We start from the raw sequence: 20,024 nt of genomic DNA, 5'->3' as shown, positions 1-20,024 counted from the left end.
TCTTCTCCACACCTCTCTTTATATCCACTGTATTCACCTTTGTGCAAGCTCAGTTGTAGAATGCCCTTTATCTGGAAATAAAACCTTCCATGTGAGGCTTTACTGTCCTGCTTCTACTATTTTATCTCCTCCTTAATCATACTCTTTGCTATCGCCCTCCTTATCACTGCTATAATATTTCATATTTCATCATTCAAAAATATTCCACACTTGTAAAATTAAATTGTTTACTCAAGAAGCTATTGATGAGCAATTTTGCAAAGTGCCAACAACATTCAAGCTCTATGCATGCAGATTTGGCCAGATGCTAGCTTTCCCCAGTAAATGCATCTTTCTCCACACTCAAAAACCTACTAAATTGCCTTAGTAAATTCTGCGGATAGCTGTTCCCATTTCTCAAATGCAAATAGCCACTGTGCAGACATTGCCTATGCACCCCTATATGTTCAGGTCATTAAATACAGCTCCTCACTCAAGGCCAGGAAACCACCTATAATCGGTTGAAAGAGTCAGGCAAAGCTGTGTCCTTCTCATATGGAGTTTTGCATATTCTTTTCCACAACAGGCACTCTATCCTTATATATCAATATATAATTTATACATTGATATAACATATGTTAAATATAAATAAATTATATAGAGAATTCATGTTTTGATAGGAATGTTTTAGTTTCAGTAATCAGTAAAAATCAATGAATTGTTTTCAGTAATAATCACTCCAAAAATCTCAGGCAATTCACTTTCAGTTCACAGAATCTTTACCATCTTTCACCTAAAGTTGCAAACTTTATAATTCTAAGATAATTAAAGGCCAACTTACATGCTGGCATGAACAACAATGGTTATCACTTTTGACTAAATGTTCTATTACTTGCAACTCGTTCCCATTTGTTGAACTCTGTATCAGCTTTGTTGTGCCCATACACATTACAATTACCTCCTACCAGTAGGTTCTCTTCTGGCTCACGGTCATTTGGACACTACTGCATGCTGGTAGGACCAGCTCAGGCCAAGTATTTAACTTCAGTGACTGCCATATGCAGTGTTTTACTCCTACTTCAAATAACTTGGCTGTCAAGGCATACAAAATTCATTCTAAGTGCAGGAGAAGAAATACACTCTCTGAAGTTGAAAAGCTTGCCAAAGGGAAAAGTAGCATTAATAAGGAAATTGTAATGCTCATTTACTGCATGCAGCTTTTCAATATCTTTCCCAAAGTTCTGTAATAGCATATCCAGTGAGAACACAAAAGGCAGGTGGGTGAAACAGTCAGAAACACTGACCCAACAAAAAGGATTTTTACCATTTGCCAATAACAAGCACTAATGCAGTCATTCACCCTCTCCTCACAGTCTGCAGGCACCTCCCAAATCAGATTCTCCCTTACTATCAGCAATTTCCACAGAGCTCTGTAAGTCACATGTACTCAAAACACCAAAAAGACATTTTCCCACAGTCACATCAGTGAAAACAGCAGCTTCCAAAGAGGACAATCATCACTAGCACTTGTCTGTACATCTCACGATTTGAGTTTGGTTTTGATGTGCATAGTTAGGAGAATGGTTTACTCAGAAGAATTCTTCTGTTCTGTCTGTAAAGTTATACCTAAAAAGTTTACTATGTTTGATCTTCCTGAAGTTATTGGCATAAAACCAACAGAAATGAAAATTACGGCGCTCATATAGGTAAGCGTGTGGAGCTGTGGATCTTGGGGCTCATTGGGCTGACAATTTGGACTCATTACAATTGTGAAGAAAAAAACCTGAAGAATTTCACACACATTGAAAAGCCCACAAATTTCTTTAAGAAAAATCAAATTAACGGCTATATATTAGCAGCAGATAATTTACTACATTTATCTACCAGAAGAGTCTGTAGTGCACCAGATGGAAATTTGAATAGGCAGGTGGCAGGAACACCAAATTCTAAAAATGAAAGGCAAGAGGTTAAGTGGGAGGGGAAACCACATTTAAATTTTTGCCTTTGATAACAAAGCTTGGATTTAACTGAGGTTATGGGGATTAAGTAAAGGAGTGAAGAATTTTTGGAACAGAAAAGACATGGAAATTAGTGTATCATGAAATGTGAGAGAAAGAGAGAAAATATGGTAGTGTATTTAGAGTCTTTTCCCTCCCAAGACTTGGTAACAGAAAGGTTTGTGGCAGACAGTCTACAATGGGATAATGCCAGAAGTATAAATAAGAATATAAAAAGTAAAGGGGAGACACAACCAGGTAAAAATGTTCAAGAAAAGAACCACTTTATTAAACTGGAAAAGGACTGTTAACATCTTATAGTTTGGACAAAACTGTGTTATTCCATAGGCACAGGTTACACTTAATGTAACCTGGCTATATGCTTAACTATGTGCCCTAACCTTCCATACTTTGAATATTCTTACTGTATTAATTTGTGGCAAAACCTGAGCTTTAAGATTATGCAGAGGATGGCTTAAAAAGCAAAGAGGAAGTATTTTTCCATTTTGATGGGAAGCAAAATAGATGCAAAAATTATGCACCTAACATGTATACAAAACTGTGGGGAAACAAACCAAACCAAAACAAAACAAAAACCCCATGAACAGGGTTTTGCTATGTACAGCTATTAAACATATTTTCATTCACTTAACTGTAAGGGTTTTATTGACAGTGTGAAAGCAATGGCTTTAATTCAGGAATGGTGTTATTCAGAAATCAAAATGATTATGCACACATCAAATATCTGTTATTTCAGGTCTTACTTGAAATCAGCATGTTATCAAACTCTGGGAAACAGAATAGTTAATCAATTTGACATAAAATTGCTTTCCAAAACATTCAGAGGCAAGTCAATAAAGAGCTTTTTTCTTACCTTTTACAAAGGAAAAAAAAAAAAAACAAAACAAAACAAAAAAGGCTTACTTGTAAACAGATGCACCTGAAAATGGCCTGAAACCAGGCAGCTTTAAGCTTCAAAGTTATTCACACTTCACAAATAAAATTCTACCTCACCAGAGGAGTGAGGAGAGAAATGACAGTTCTATCTTGTTATAGACTTTCACATCGAGATATTTACCGCCTTCCTATCTCTGTCAAATCTGATTATAAACCAGGGATCAGCAAGCAGAAGATTGAAGGCTCATCTGAGAAGATGGAACAAATGAAATTGATGAAAACTGCACATACTGTGTCAGTTTTACAGAAACAGTCATCCAGACAGAGGGAACAGGTATGAGTGTTCTCAGTCTCTCTGACTTTGAAATGTAAATGAAAACTGCTGGAATTGTAGAACAGAAAGTGCTAACTTTTTTATATATATATTGTGGGAGTCTCCTCACATTAACAAGCTTTGTGGAGCACAGGATCAGCATTATATTAAATGGAGATCCTTGCTGATCTTTGGGCTTTCTCTGTTCTTATTGGAGAATTTTTTTCTCCATAGGCATTATATGCATTCAATCTCTATTCTGTAAGGAAAGGAAGTACTTTTGTACCTTTGTGGGGGGCGGGAGGGAGTTGCCTTTCCCACTGCCACCCAACTACACAAATAAATGACAGTCCGCTCTTTCAGCTGCCACAGTGTGATTTCTACTTGCCAATTACTTTTTACGGATTTAACACTTTAGCACCCAACTATGTTTTGAACATAAGATGATGCAAGTTGAAAAGGGGTATCCTTCAATTGTCTGATGCTTTCTAAAACCATGATTTTTCTAAGCATCTATAAATAGTTTACAGAATGGCAAGTAGTCTCAACCTCTATAAGCAAACAAAGTGATACATTTGAAGTCTCCCCTTCCAAGAGCGACACATCAGAGAGGAGGCAGACACACACACACACCGGCACTCCACACAGTACCTAATTCTAATTTGAGAGCTACGTGGGCCCAAATCCATGCCTGTTCCTTCATGCAGTAGAGCAGGTGCAAGCACATTCAGGGCACTGCCTCCTATAGCATGTAAGAGTCTCTCCCAGAAATGTGATGGGTGTAGGAGTAGCAGATCATCAGGACAGAGCAAGTTTAATTTCATTCTCTGTGAACTGCAAATGCAATTTCTCTTGCTGCATCCTGGGAAAAGTACATCAGCAAAACTATCCTCCCACAGTGGATTTACTAAAGTGATTTTTTAAAAATGAATGGAAAGAGAGAAAAAGAAATCCTATGCAGAATAAAACTACCCTGCTTATACATTTTTTCAATTATACTGTCTAAAATGGAAGTTCCACTCTGACATTTTAAAAGAATTTATTTTCTTTCAGCTATCAGCAAAGATAAAAAAAAAAAAGTTTTGAGAGAAAAAAAAAATCCCTACACAGAAAGAATACTCACTCTCCCTTCCTTCCCATCCTCCCACATTTTCCTTTATGGGTTTTTCTGCTTTTACTGCCTACATTCTTCACCTGAAGTCAAACCCTCTGTTTATGGCATCACAGTGGTTGCTGTGAAGGTGATTACAATGTACAAAGCCAAAAGTGATGAGTTCAAATTTGGAATGAGCAGTAGTATCTCATGAAATCTGTCTAAAGTAGTAGGCCATTTTAAAAAAATGAGGAAAAGAAAAAAAGAAGAAAAAAAAACAGAATAAGTATATTGAAAACAAATAAATTAACTTCTTAAATGACTGATTGCCATCACTTTTCATTATCACAACTGTTTTCAGATATGTTACTCCAATGGTTGTAGAGACTAAGTGCTAACCTATACATATGGAAACAAGCACATATGAACAGACAGTGCTAACACAGATGGCAGCAGAGTTCCTAGCCATGCTCCTTAGTAGTGCCTCCTGTGATTGCTATCTTTTTCTGTAGCAAAAACAAACAACAAAACGTGGCAACACAGACATGCACTACACAGTGCTGCTCTGACAATGAAAGTACTTCATGTCACCCTTCATACAGCATATTTGTCTACACCAGATTCAAGACTCAGCAAGTTCTTACCAGAGAACACAGATTCCTGAAAAAGCTATTAGTTCATCATAATTCCTTCTGCTACACGGATTGGTTTCATACGTACCTTCTCACACATAGACACATTTAAAAATACAACTGTTGAAGTATGGGTGCTAATTCTTAAGAAACATGTTGAAGATTACAAACAGGAGAAATCTGTCTTGCCATTTGCATCACAAAGTCAGCCACTGCCAAATTTTCACAACTTTGATAGCAGATACAGTCCTTAATTTCTCCTTACATTAGGAAAATCATATATGACTTAAATTAACTGAATTAGTTTTTAAACCATGTGTTGCCTCTAACTTTGACACCTGAAATATTACTAGGAGTGTAAGGTCCAAGGAAGACCGTTGAACAAAAATTTCTGAATCAGACCTGTACTGACAGAAATGCTTGCCCATCTACTTCTTAAAAGCAACAACTGAAAAGAGCAGTGGGACAGAGATAAAATCAGATATCAAATGTTAAAAAAAAAACCCCAAGCAACAGTTGCAGACAACACAAGCAAGAGAAAAATTTCAAAACTGAGACTTTAATGGCCACAGAACTCAATGAAAGATCTTATTAAAATATTATTAAGCAAATCAAGTGATTCCCTAAATAATCTTTTAACGTGAGTGCCCTGAAAGTGTCCATGGCTCAATGTAACCTATTAGATGATCACAGAAGCATTAACAAATTAATCATACCTAATAGCTGAATTTATTAGGCTATGCAAGACAATGGGTGTTAATATCAAAAATTATAAAGTGCTTCCTTGGAAAGAAAAACAGTACTCTTCTGTACCAGGGACATATATTACCAGCAAGGTTGTACTACTACACAGACTGTGTTGTATGACAATTTCTTACACAGGAACATAACTGGAAAGCAGTGAAATTGACTGGTAGGCTTGTACACAAGAAGATACCATGACTTAAAGATGAAATGGAGCTGCAGCTTCTTCAGCAGATTCCTGAAGCCAGACACGGGGGACACTCAAGAGAAACCCACCCACCCTGCTGGCAGGGTGGCATGTGGAGCCTCAGAGCAGGCAGCCATGCTACTACCCCAAAGCTGGGACCCAGAGAGCGCTGGGAGCCCAGACCCAGTCGGACCATCAGGGTTCCAGGCCCCTCGCTAAAGAAGCCAGAGACAGACCCTAGAAAGTTTGTGAAAGGTTCCTGATGTTCACAAATGTGTTCAGTGAACATTGGGCCTGCAGCTACAGGACTGCAATTTGGTTACAGCTTCCTTGCTCTTGGCTGCAGAGTTCAAGAAGTGCAGTTAGAGTTCACCGAAATGCAGAATCTTTGGTTCATGGACAATCTTTCTTTTTTTTTTTTTTTATCTGATTTGGACTAGAGGAGTGGATGATTCATAGGAATACGCTGAGCTTGTATTTACTTCTACAGATTTGTGGGCAACTACCCAGCAAGACCAGGACAAAGAGGCACACAAGCTTTCTACTAACAGAACCTAGTGAAATGGCCTCTTGCTACAGAGCACAGCACAGGAATCCAGACAGAAAACGCTTAAATAGATCCAACATTAGTTCTCTTCCTTCAACACTGTTGAAGAGAGGTAAAGCAGAGATTGGTGGTCTCACTCCAGAAGAGAGTAAAAGGTAGACATGCATATTGAGTCTGGACATCTAAATCAACTTCAACGTATACAGGATACAAGCTCAGCACATTTAAGGAAGACAGAAAGCAGATCGGAGTGGTCTGAAGACTGAAGCCCTCAGCCCTGTTAAAAACAAATGAACCAATCAACCAAGCAACAAACTAAAAAAAAACCCACCAAAACACACAGCAAAGCATTATCTTTCAGATTCTTTCCATAATGACCAGAGACCTCTGTGCTACAACTACACTGGAACATTTCAATTATTCAAGTTGCCAAGACCCTTCTTGTCACAAAATCTTACCTGCACTTCTGATTTATGCAATGGATAGTTGTAGGGCCAGAAACCTGGCATACTCTTTTGTGTTTCTCAAAAAGTTACTACATTTCTGGGTATACTCTGACAAGGGACTGCCAGCCTAGGAATAGTTAGCACTTTTTATTCAAAGCACCATGCAAATAAGCAAATTATTAGCTTTCCGTAGATCTTTTCTGGAATATCCTAAAACGAGGCAGTTTGGATTATGTTTTGCAAGTGATACTTCAGATAATCAGTGGAATCATTTTAGCACCGCTTACTCTTGGCCTGATTTCTAGAAAGATGGGGCCATTATCTAGAACTCCCACTTTTCCAAAGTTTTCAGACTCGATTTTGAATTTCAACTTGTGAAAAAGTAACCAGTTGCCAGATTTTGTGCATTCTCCTTCCTTGGATGTTTTCAAGACTGCAAAGACTGGACTGAAGAAAGCCCTGAGCAACCTGATCTGATCTCACAGCTGACACAGAGCAGGAGACTGGACTAGATACCTTCCTTAGGACCCTTCCAACCTGAATTATCCTATGCATTCCTCAGGTTTCCACTAGATATGCTGAATATAATCAGGACTTAATGGATCTAAATATTTTAACTTGATTTAAAAGAAAAAAAAAAAAAGTTCCTCACTATTGTCATACCATACCACTAAAAGGTTTTGCAACTTTCCTCTTTTTATACTGAGAAAGTAGTAGAGTTTCAGTTTGCAGAATATAAAAGCCATTGGCTAAAAATGTCCATCTACCATCAAATCGGCATCATGGTGTTACTGGAGTAAGATAGGGAAGAAAAGCTAGCCATGATCTAGGATGCATCTTCAGATTTACCCTCCCCGCAATGGAATAACTTCTCAAAGTTCTTAAGAACCCTGAAAAACTCTCAGGTGGCACCTAATAATCACTTCTGTGAGATCATTTGTCTGCTTCAGTCCCTGGAACAAGTGGCAAAACGGAATTCAAAAAGCCTAGAAAATAAGCTCACTGAGTGATATGGTACATCCAGCAAGCAGCCACCTCCCACAAGATCAAGTCATTCCAAGATCAGAATCTCACTCCAGTTTCTGCAAGGCAATCCTTTTCCCACACCTTTAGATTTGTAATATAGCCCTCTACCAAAAAGTAAAGTAACTGAGCTGGGACTATCTTCTCAGCCTGGACATCAAGAAAACAAAGACTACACACACAAAAAAAACCCAAAACATGCTCCTATTCTGATCAGACTGTTACCACTTCTCAGTAAAAAATAACAAGATATCCTCCCATTGCACAATGAATAAAACCAGCAATAACTTCTTTTTTGCTTCATTAGAATTTGCCTTTGTAGGCTAAAAGCTTGAACCAATTTAGGCTGCACCCAGCTGTACCATTAGCACGAACAACTGACCATCCCTCAGGCTACTTCAATGTTAACTGAAATCAATACCTGGACTGGGAGCAGCCTGCCATAGAGAATCCACAGCAGTCCAATGTCATCCAGACTGGAAAAGACCGTGTTTCCCTAAAGCATTTCTTGTGTTCTAAAGACCACTTTCCTCTAGTTTTAAAATGGATTTGCAGACCTGAATATCTCTTGGAATTCCAAATAGCTAGACAGCCAAAAATTCACACCTCTAGCTTATATAAAAATCGAAGATTGTGTTCCCTTTCCCTCTAATTCAGGCTTGAACATTATAAGCCATATATTAATGATGTCAAGACTTGATTATCAGGATGCCTTATATTTAAAAACCATGAAAAAGCCTAAAGACATTCTGCCCAGCACAGAGCACAGCATCTCATTTGTTTTGTGATGCTGGCTGATGTGAATGCATCACAAGGGTCCCTTGATCTTTCTGCATACAGCTTCTCATTACAGAACCTCCTCTCACTTACCTCCTAAAAATTTTTACTTACGCCCACTTCTTGTCTAGCAGGAACCATGACCTCCCACATGAAACCACAGTGACTATCAGCCAAAAAGATGAAACTGGTGAGGACTCCTGGTCATACTACGCAAATCTACCCCATCCAACTTCTGGAGAAAGAGTATCTCTTCTCAACCTCCCATTCCTCCCCCTCACTACAAATGCCAGCAGTTTAGACAGCTCTGTAGTTTCAGAGCTTCTGAGTGAGAAGTACTGAACAAAAAACTGGAATGGTTTGTACAGCAAAGCTCAATGCAGTCATTGACAATAACAAGTCTTTTTTCTCACTTCTTTCCACAGGCTCTTGGGTTCGTTATCACAAACTAACAGTTCTACTTTAATCTGCCTTCAGGAGAAGGTTCTACCCACTAATTCCTACTCCTCATTTCTTCTTTTTGATACTTTCCACAGAAACATGGCATCAACAACTCTTAATAAAAATTGGTCATAGCCAAGAAAAATATGCTTAGACATGACAGTGCACAGGACAAGATCACAAAGCCATCTTAAAAAAACCCCACCTTTTACACAACATTTTAATTGTATTTATTAAGCAGATCCTTCAGTATTCACCTTCAAAATGCAACAAAGGTGGGTTTTTTTCATGGAAATAAAGAAAATCATTTCAGTGATACTACCACAAAGTAAGTTAAGGCTAAATGCTATTATATGAGTCAAGGTACGGCCAGTGTAATACCTTTTTAACAAAAGGACATTTATTTGCAAAACACTCTGCTTAAATAGCAACCAGAGTGCAATCTGCAAGCCCACTCACATGGCAAGAGGTGTGAATTTGCATCTGCTGGCACAGCCTCCCTGCCACGTGGCCGTTTCATTTGCACCCTGTCACTTGTCTGCTCTATTAACATTATTAAACTAACCAAATAACACTATAGTTTTGTTTCATTTCTTATTTAATGTTTCAATATTTTAAACCGCACTAATTTAAAATCCATCAACAAAACAGAACATATCAAAGCGAACCTACAATAACAACATTCCTGGTTTAACTGTTATATATGTATGTGTATTGCAACTCCGCTATGTTTTCATATGATTGGAAATACTACAGCTTCTACCCAATTTCATATACATGGAGACAGAATATGAAAATGCTACCCTACAGTTTCATGAGAAAGACAGGTTGAATCCCAAGAGGATAAAGATATTCCAGGTTTTGGGATGGCTTATCCTTCTGCTGCTCAGAACAGCACTGGGTAAAGTCCAGTCCAAATACATATGGGAAAGCAGTCAGAGTTGCCACGGTTCCAATCAATTATTATGGCGACGTGATGAAACAAATTCAGTGCATAAACAGACATTCCAACTTTAGTTAATGGACAAGATGATTCATTGTTATAACATGGCAAGGCGAAATGGAAATACAAAGGCAGAGACACTAGGCTGAATACTAAGACTGGAAACTTCCAGATGTGAGTATAAAATGCCCCTGAGCCAGGGTTACTCAAAATATAAAATACTTCAGAATGTACTAAAATGAGGTAGTTTCTATAGTTCTGTCAGAGTAATCATTTCACCTAGCTTCACAATTTTAAACAGCAAGAGCCAAATGATTAGGAAAGTGATTCTTTTTTTCTCCTTTTAAAGCAGACCTTGCATTTCCCAAAGTGATTTGTTACCTCTGTCTGATTAAAACTCTCCAAATCTGTAAAAACAAAGGTCAGAAAAATGAATCTGGTTATGGAATGAAGGGGAAGTCTTTGGTTTCTTAACTACATTTCTGTGCCAAAATTAGATTTAAATGAATATCATAAAACTATTTGGAGTCTGCTTCTACAATCTAGATGGTGCATTTGTAATTCTGTTGTAAATTCAAATTTAGAATAATCCATGGATTTGTAGCTTGGATTACTTCTTCTAATTGTGCAAGTTGTAATGCTAGGTTTTATCAGTATCATAAATAACCTCTTCCGTGCACTAGGGGAAAAAAGGCACATATCTGGCCATGCAGGTATTACCTTTTATACAGTAACACTATTGTGAACTAATTTGGAAAAAAAAAAAAACAAAACACCATACACACAAACAAAACCCAAAACATACACAAAATGGAACTTAACTCCTAAATCACACAAGTTCTTATAGAATTTGTACCCTATTATGTCTGATTAGGATAAGTAAAGAGGTATCAGCTGGCACTTACATAAAGGAAAAGGCTAAGCAAGTTAAAATGTGTTTGGTAAACCAACCTTTCTTGTTCTCCAGGTCAAACCCTTTACCCATCCATTTGTTGTGAAAGCCATGCCTTCACAGCAAGGTCTGCATTACATGGCAAACAGACACTCACTGACTAGTGGGACACCAAAAGTGGTCAAGGCATCAAAGCACTAGTAGATCTACATATAGGAACATACAGGCTAGAAAAATGTTTTAAGATTTAGTCTACCTGCAGGTTATTCCAGCTGATAACAGAAAAGAGGTTTACTTGCTTCAAGAAGAGAACTTCTTTTATATTAAGCATATTTATATATATAAATATATATATATATAAAAAAACGACGCCTACATGAATTTCAGACATTTACTTTTACAAACACTGCAATAAGCCACACGTAAAAAGTGAGGCATAGAGAACTACGCCTCCAGCAAAACAAAAGATTTTGTTATGACTGCCTCAGTATGACCAAGAACATTATTTCCCAGGAGACAGAGAAGGAAAAAAGGAACAAGATGACAGAAAATAGTAAAGCATGTTCTTGAATATTTCAAGAAGAAATGTGCAAAGATGAGAACATCTGAAACTGGAAAGCTCAAGCACAACTTAATTTCCCTACCGTCAACTGTGGAATTAGTCCAGTCGCAATCAGTACGTGCAAACATCTAAGCTTATAGCAGAGGAAAACAATGGACAGGTTTTTTTCCTCCCCATTCTTCCACCAGTTCAACACATTTAGAGGAGTCCACTTCTCTGGAGTGATAATATGCTGACTTCTATCCTTACCGCACTATAACATTTCTGTTACACTCAGATAGAATTAAACAGAAATGCAGACAATAGTTTTTGTCTTGTCCTGTGACAGCTCTAGACAGGTGAAGACTAAAATTAGTCAGCGGGTCCAGGTGAAAAAGAGGTCTGTGTTGCTACAGCTCACATTTATTTATCTAGCCTACCTGGGCACGATCCAACATATTGGCGCAATACCAACTGATTTCATTGGGCTGGCTGAAGCACAGAGGACTTCCACTCCCCTGCCTAAATTTGGCACATTTTGTAAGCAGTTAAAAAAAAATTAAAAATTGAAGTAGTAATAATTTTCTGTCTAAAATATCACCAATGTGTACACACACACTCCTACACATACATCCAGGACTATTTACTTGAGCTTTTTTCCCCCAGTAATTGTTTTAACACTAAGGATGGAGAACTACTTTTTCACTACAAAACTTTCACACAGCTTTAAAAAGGGATATAAAATATTGCTTTCTCTCCAGAAGGTATTTCTGCTGGTGTCTAGTAACTTAAAACATCTTTCTGTTTCACAACTAGTCACAAACTTCCATATCTACTCCTCAAGGGAAGAGATTTTTTCATACAAATATTTCAGTTTTCTTCAGCAGTACAGTAAAATACTACCTGATTTACACTGTGGTTTTCATTATGCTACTCCTTAACATCTTCTGCTTAGAGACTATCTGTAACAGAATTCTGGCAGTAACCACCGATCCAGGTTTTCAGGCTCTTGGGAGATTTTACAGGTAAGGTCCCAATGCTAACCCAACATTAAATCATTTAAAAATGGTCTTTTTACAAGATGATTAACATTCATCATCTTAACGGGATCTTGAACTTTTTGCTGCAGTCTGGACAAAGACTTCATTTACTGTCTAGACCACAATAGGTGGAAACTCTAATTCTACTTTACATTGATTTACATGGTATAAAACTACAAAAAGTGTAAAAACAAGAGCTTCTGCACATGAGATAGAGAAAATTTCATATTCATGTTTTAAAATATTTGAGAAGTATAGAGAAGTCTCCATAACTGCTCATATAAAAGGTGAGAGGAATGTCAAAACTGGCAAATACTTGTAACTTGACTCAGTTAAGCAGCAGGTTTGCTCAGGTGTTCACAACTCAATATGCACCCTGACAGTTTTGACCCTTAACTGATGCGCAAATAAAAGTATCTTAATCCAACATACACCAAAATATTGTGCTTAGTCTTCAGCTGGTGTCAATAATAACAGCACCATTGAGATGCATAGAGCTATGCCACTTTTTACAAACACAGGCTGGTGGCCCACAGAAATGGTTTTGCAGCAAAAAGAGAATCGGAAACAACAACATCACTTCCCAGTTCTCTTGGGAGTAGTTCTCACTTCACTTTGATAATTGCACGCATACACGTATGAATGAATCAAACGTGTAAGTGCGTTTCCCAGTTAAAAACTGCTGACAGCTCACATACTTAGAAGTAAAATTGTGGTATATCTTACTTATAACCCCTCTAATGCTTTAGTTTGAACATTTTAAGTAAAATTTCCATTCCTGCACGAAGTGGTCAATGCTGTCTACAAAAGCTAAAATTTACTTCCATTCTTGGAGAACAGAGGATTTCTATAACTTTGAAAATTTAAGGAGCATACTAAAGTAATACTACACTTTTTTTTTTCCTCCTCAAAAATCTCCCTGTTGCACACAACCAGTATTAGGGACATACAAATTAGGTCTAATTTTGTTTTTACCTTACATGTGGAGCTGTTAAAGGATAGTAAATGACCTGGTAAATAAGTCCAGTGCACCCTGCAAAGACAGTACAGCGAGAAGAGTGATTATCCTTAAAGTACAATTGAAAATTAATTAGGATGCAAATGGTATGTGCTGCAGTGTAATTTAGTGTCCCGTGTTGTTACAGCAATTACTTAAACGAGAATTTAGTGCCATATGATACTTTACAAAACATTCATAAGAAGCAACTCCGATAGACTGAAGCACAGCACACCTTTTTTGTTAAGCTAAATTAGAACCAAGTTATAAAATATCTCCCTAAATTAACTAATTTACGGTAGAGCTACTTTGACAACCTTTTAAACACAGCAGCATACTGCAGTATTATAAACTTTGCCACAATTGCACAGCTGTATCACTCAAAGGTTTTCAGTTTGGCCCGACACCTTACACCACACAGTCTGTGGGTTCAATTCTGGCTCTTCTCAGGTCAGTGGCAAAATGCCCACTGACTTCACTACATCCAGGATTTTGGTCTATATGCGTAGCTCCTGTATAACACACATGTATGTTATACATGTTACCGTATAACAGGTATATAACTTAAAGGGATGCCACCAACTCTCTTTGAGTTATTGCCCACTACCAGCATTACACTCAGAATTAAGAGGATAAATATTTGCAACTATTTTTAAACAACCACTTTTGTTCTCTAACTGGGTAACACTTCCTCTTCTGCACAGTCGTTTATTTTAGAGGTTTTTTGATAACCACTGACAAAACCTTCACTCAGACTTTTAGTCTGTTTCCTCTTTGCCCTGTGAAAGGGACATAAACAAGCATAAAAGGAGGTGTGGCTGCGAAAGCACTTTAGCTCAGAAATATCCAGGTGTCGGTGGGAGAAGCAACTTCTAGATTTCTTTCATTTCAGACCTGCACTTGGGGGTATTACTTTCATAGCAAGCACCTTCTTCAGAATGCTGTCACCTAAGACGCCAGGCTCCCCACCATCCCAATATCTTTGTCGTCAAGATTACTGCGTGCGCTACAGTGCTCTGTATACTTGTGAAGAGTACAAATTACTCTTTCAGCCAAATTATTTTCTCTGGAAAAGGCACAGAGTTACTTTGGGGACTAACGTATCCAGCAATAAGCAAGCACAAATTAAAGCAGAACTCAAACGCAATTTAAACTGTTACTATATCCTTGAGAGGTTAGATTAGAGACTTCTGCAAACCCACTTACCCAAATAGCGGGTTTAAAACTCACGGGAAACACACAGCTAAAACAAATTCTAGTGAGATTTCCAGACACTGCAACTGTATCCACAGGCAGTTGGGTTTGTTCATCAAAGCAGACAACGGCGACAGCCAAGTGGTACAGTAAGGAACCCGTACATGACAGATGTGGCTCTGGGGTCACCACGTTCACCGTGCAGCACACAACGGGGCACGAACCTGACACTTGTTTTCAGTAGTTCGTGCAACACCCTTCCCTTCTGTGTTTTCAAAGTCAGGACCCGATTTTGGAAGAACTCTTTGTGTGCTGCTTCGGCTCGGAAGAGAGCATCTGTCTCCCCGAAAGAAGTAACGGGGGGACAAGAGCACCCAGGGCAACTATATTTAACAGTGCTCTAAGGGCACTGAGACCAGACAGATGCAAGCCAAAAAAGATTTCGAGGGCTCTTCCCAGAGTCGCTGGCGTTTGCCAGGTTGCAAATGCTTTCTGCAACAATCAAAGAATCCGCTATCAGAGCAAGATGCCAAAATGCACGCGAGCACGATTCCTCTGCCCTAACCCCGGTGCGCGGTAAATAACAGGCATGAGGGGCGCAGCTCGGCGGAGTTTGGGCGGGGGGAGCTCCCCGCCCTCGGCACCCGCCGGAGGGGCAAGGCAAAGAGGATCCCCCCGCCCCACAGCAGCCGAGCGGCTGCACCAAGTCACAGGCAAGTTGGCCCCGGGGGTGCTCCGCGCGGACCTCGGAGCTCCCCGTCCCACCTCGGCGGCGGCGGCTGCGGCTGACCCCCCCCGCCCCTTACCGTGCCGCGGCTGGGGCTTGCCGCCCGCCGGCTTCTCCTTCCTGCCTCCCGCCGCGCTCCGCATCCGCCAGCACGCCGCCCCCCTGCCCAGCGAGCCGGCCATGCCGCCGGCCGGCCCCGCGCAGCAGCGCCGAGCCGGGCGGGGAGAGCGCGGCGGCGGCGACGGGGCGCGGGACCCGCTGCCCGGTGGCGGCGGCGGGCGGGAGCTGCGCGGTGCCGGCGGTCCCGCCTCCGCCCGGCCCGGTGTCAATCAGCGCGAGCGGGCGGGCGGGGGGGGAGCAGCACGGAGCCCCGGGCAGCGCCGCCCCGCGCCCCCCCGCCCCGTTCAGCCGGGGAACGGTGCTTGGGCTCCTGCCCGGCCGGGGGTGGGGAGCGACGGGGGGGGCAGATCGGCGGCAGCCCCCCGGTCGTACCGTGGGGAGGGAGAACATCAGAGGAGGCGGTGATGGGCTCCCGGGACCAGAAGGCTTCCTTCCACACTTGGGGAATGACAGTCACCGGCATAAACCTCCTCCTGCCCGCCGGCAAGTCCTCCTACAGCACCTTCACTGACAAACATGTGTACGTTACCTCCTGCCATCAACATCGTTGGTTCTGCACACTCCTGACTCTATAACGATGAGTAACTCAACCTGAGATTCCCACTTCCCACAAGCCCATGTGTGGTGAGACAGCAGCCTCCCTCCCTCCCGCACCCCCCGGAGCACCCTCTTCCTCGCTAGAGTGCCGGGGACCCCCCCCCCCCCGACGTCGTGTTCTCCCCCCTTGCTTTAGCATGAGGCCTCCAAAATTGCTGTAAAAGGGTCGTTGCAACGTCAGAAACTCAACATTCACTGCAATTTGTTGTCCTCTTAAAATCAGATTTAGTGATTAAAAAGTTACAGGCGCAGAGAGATGGAATATTAGCAGTTTTCAGGCAAAAAAACCCATAGTTCGAAATGCAGTTGTAGTCCCGAGGATGTGGCGGAGCAGGATGCTTCCTAAGTACAAATAATGCACATAACTTTTGTTCGTAATCTTGATAATAAATCCACCTGTATGTCAAATTATAGCAGTCACTGCAACAGCCCTGAAAAGGTATTCCACAGTTGATTTTTCATTTTTCATACACATGAATATCTGTATGGCATCAGCACTTCCCACAAGGCATATCCTTCTTTCTATCTGGACACTTTAAAATACAGACAAAATGTATGCAGAACTTGCACTGATCGAAAGAAAAAAAAAAGGAGAAAAAGGAAAATAAAACCTCCTTCCTGTGCCATTATATTCTATCTCTGTTCCCTTGACTTCAGAAGTTTGTGGAGAACGATAATTAGGATTCACTGTTATCATAACTTTAAAACTTGTTTCTTGGAAACTGACTCAGAACCAGGTAGCACTTAAAAAAATTAAAAATTCAGTTTTGTTTCTGAGAGACTCTCTTTGGCTTTGAAACTCAAACAGCCAAGCTGTCAAGGAGCCATAGCCTATGATGCAACAGCACTGTTTTGTCCCCCAGTTAAAAGTTATCCACCTTTTTTTCCAGTTCTGATCTCCTCCAACAGCCTCTGCTAATCCATTATCCATCCTAAGCCCTGAATTCCCCCCAGCTGTTCTGCCTCACCTGTGAATTCTGGCTCGAAGAAGTGAGTCAGTCCAATGTTGTCGTCTCCTGAAGCTGTTGGTGTTTGAACACGCTGCGTCAGGGGTGGTTTTCATCAGCGCTGAGAATGATTCATGTGAACAAGGATCACTGACCTTGACCCGACATGTACAGATACACCCTGCGGTGATGAATGTAATAGAATAAACAGTTAGATATGACTGCTTATTCCCTCTTGTAGTGTTGTTCTTGCCCAACTCTATTGCACTATAGTACAAATAATGACTCATTTGCTTACCCTCATAATATCACATTTAAAAACCTGCTATTCATCTCCGCTTGAAGGATCTTAAATAAATACACTCCCAAAATGACTGATTTAAATCACATATATTTCTATCACTTGATCCTGTTTCCGTTGTTATTGGTAGACTACACAAGTGGGTGTGTGGTGTATCATGTCACTGCTGTTCTACATGAGGATATTCTTTATAGTGAATAGTCTTTGTCTTTTGATAAATGTACTTTTATAATAGTATTTACACAGGGGAGGAGGAAGAAAGAAAAATGAAAGAAAATACATCTGGAGTTATATCTGCTTTTGCAAAGAATGTGAAACTCCTACAGCAATTAGTTGGAATACAAATGAAGAACAGGGTATAAAAAGTTTTGTAGAGAGCAATATTTTTAAATTATATAAAAATATATAGCATCTAAAACAAGGAATTAGTGAGAAGAAGGAAAAGTCTACAATAGTTGTATGTAGAATTAATATTCCAGAACAGGTTTAATAAATAGGAAAAAAGCAAAAAATACTTATACCAACCTTACATACTTGTGTCTTTGTGCAAAGAGGTATTTTTGCAGAAACTTTAATAGCTGAAAAAAACCCCTTCTTGAAAGATTAATTTTTTCATGATCAACATTTAATAACTTCCCTTTTTCTTTTTTTTTTTTTTTAAGGAGTGAAAGACATAACACTCTTAAACACTGTTGTACAGTGTAGTACCTGTGATTTAAAGGACCATCACACTTATACTCCAACAAAGGGTGTAATGGAGAACATGAGCAGCCTCTGTGGAAAATAAGAGGTACAGATATCATAAAATGACAATACTGGAATGTTATACAATACCTCTATGTATCATACTGTCATTCCCTTAGTGTAGCATCATAAGTTGCAAGCTAATTTTTGTTTGTTCTTGTTTATGTTTCCTGCTCATTTAATGTTGAAGATGTACAACTGTTTTCATGTATTAACTTGAGGCTGTTTTTCCACTGACGAAGGAGTATTTGGATGTCACATCTCCCTGTTTAACATGTTCTTTGCATAGACGCAGCACTAAACAGACTGGTGATTTGAATATGTGTTCTAAATTTTGCTTGTACTGAACCGACTTATTCAGACCTTCACAAATAGGAGTGTTGCCATACTTGCTTTTTTGCTTAGGCATCTGTTGTTTTACCTGAGAATAATACAGAAGAATTTCCAATAGTACCATTTCTCAGTGCTGAAATTATTACACTTGCTTCACTTGGAAAGGGGAATACACAGTACCTTCTGCCTTGTCAGTCCATCTGAGGACAGGACCTCAAATTTGTAAGGCTTCAACTCAGTCCATGGTAGCAATCCAGCTCTAATCTAGAAGCCCCGAGGCAGTTCTGCCCATCTCATCTTCTGGTCCAAAACTTGCTGACAACACCCTCATAATTTAGCATTGACAAGAATTTTTTCTTGGTGTCTTTTGGTACTGAAGATACCTACCTTCTCCTAACCTGACCAAAGAGAGGAAAGCTAGATGAGGTAGAAAAGCAGTTCACAAAATGACTTTGATTCCTTGCAGAGCACTACTTCACATTCCACATGGGAATCTGTACCCCTCCAGAAGATGCCTCCAGGTTATAATGAATTATGTAAATATGCAAGTGATTTTGTACAAACCAGACAAAAGCCAAATAACCACAAGTATCTTTTTTTTGAGCTAGCTTACCTGCCTGCAGCTGCCCTCCTCTGCTCTGTGCAGCTGCAAAGCTGTGATAAAGCAGCTAAACTGGCACCTGTACCCCAGCTCGCCCTTTCACAGCAACCTCAGCTATATTCATGCATTGCTTTGGAGCAGCCTGTGTGTGGTCCTCTTACACTTCTGGAGGAATTGAAAAAACAAGAGGGCAGCTTGGTACCAGCTACAAGACAAGGCACAGGACAGGAGTTGGGTTGTGCTGGCTCTTGCCTTGGCAATAGCAGCGTCCACCCCCATCACAACTTTATAATCCTCAGTATAATCTTTCTGAGTCTTCTTTCTCTCATGTTCTTTGGGGCAGCTATGCACACCCTGGCACCAAGTTCAGTGAAGATACTGCACCTGCATGACAGGCAGCAGGGATCCCCACCAGCTCAAACCCATGAGAGCACTCCTGGCCAAGGAAAACTTCAAGGTCAACCTTAAACAAGTAATATTCTTTGCTTCCTGTGCTCATAATTGTTTCTAAGAGCTGGGGATGGGTTTAGAGGACTACATATTCATCATAAAAAGAAACGTGCAATGGAGTCAGAACTTAATACTGAAAGTCTGACAAAAAGGACAGCCACTATAATTTTACATTCCATAAAGCAGAAATAGCAACTTATCTTTGTATCTACAAAGTTTAGTTTTCAGGTTACATATTCCCAAAATTCAATATATACTTGACTTCCCAGAATCTTTCTTTTAAGTGTAAAGAACTAGGGAAAAGAGTAGGTAACTGTGAAACAAGGTTACTCTGGAAAGCAACATTTCTATTCTCTATGCCCTTGTCTGTGTTTCTTTCAATGCATCTCTGTTCCCTCAGTTATTATGCCTAACAGCAGAAAACTTGTTTTCCATCAAGTGGAAGTGAAGGGATGCCTTTCCAATGGGTAGGACAGAAGATACAATTCATAAACTGTGCCTACCCTTTTCATGCCACACAG

At 40.0% G+C, this 20,024-nt stretch overlaps 1 protein-coding gene across 1 annotated transcript in view; it reads right to left on the bottom strand.

The window, feature by feature from the left end:
• The window catches only part of ZNF385D (zinc finger protein 385D), a 446,680-nt gene extending 431,032 nt beyond the window's left edge, over positions 1-15,648 (bottom strand). Inside the window, exon 1 of the mRNA XM_074861238.1 lies at positions 15,490-15,648. Coding sequence (XP_074717339.1) covers positions 15,490-15,592 — 103 coding nt within the window. The 5' untranslated portion in view covers positions 15,593-15,648. The remainder of the gene's footprint in view (positions 1-15,489) is intronic.
• Between the last annotated feature and the right edge of the window lie 4,376 nt (positions 15,649-20,024).

The sequence above is a fragment of the Strix uralensis genome, chromosome 1, assembly GCF_047716275.1.
Source record: "Strix uralensis isolate ZFMK-TIS-50842 chromosome 1, bStrUra1, whole genome shotgun sequence".
Lineage (NCBI taxonomy): Eukaryota > Metazoa > Chordata > Aves > Strigiformes > Strigidae > Strix > Strix uralensis.
Note: the sequence above shows the minus strand (reverse complement) of the source record. Positions and strands in the feature narration are given on the sequence as shown.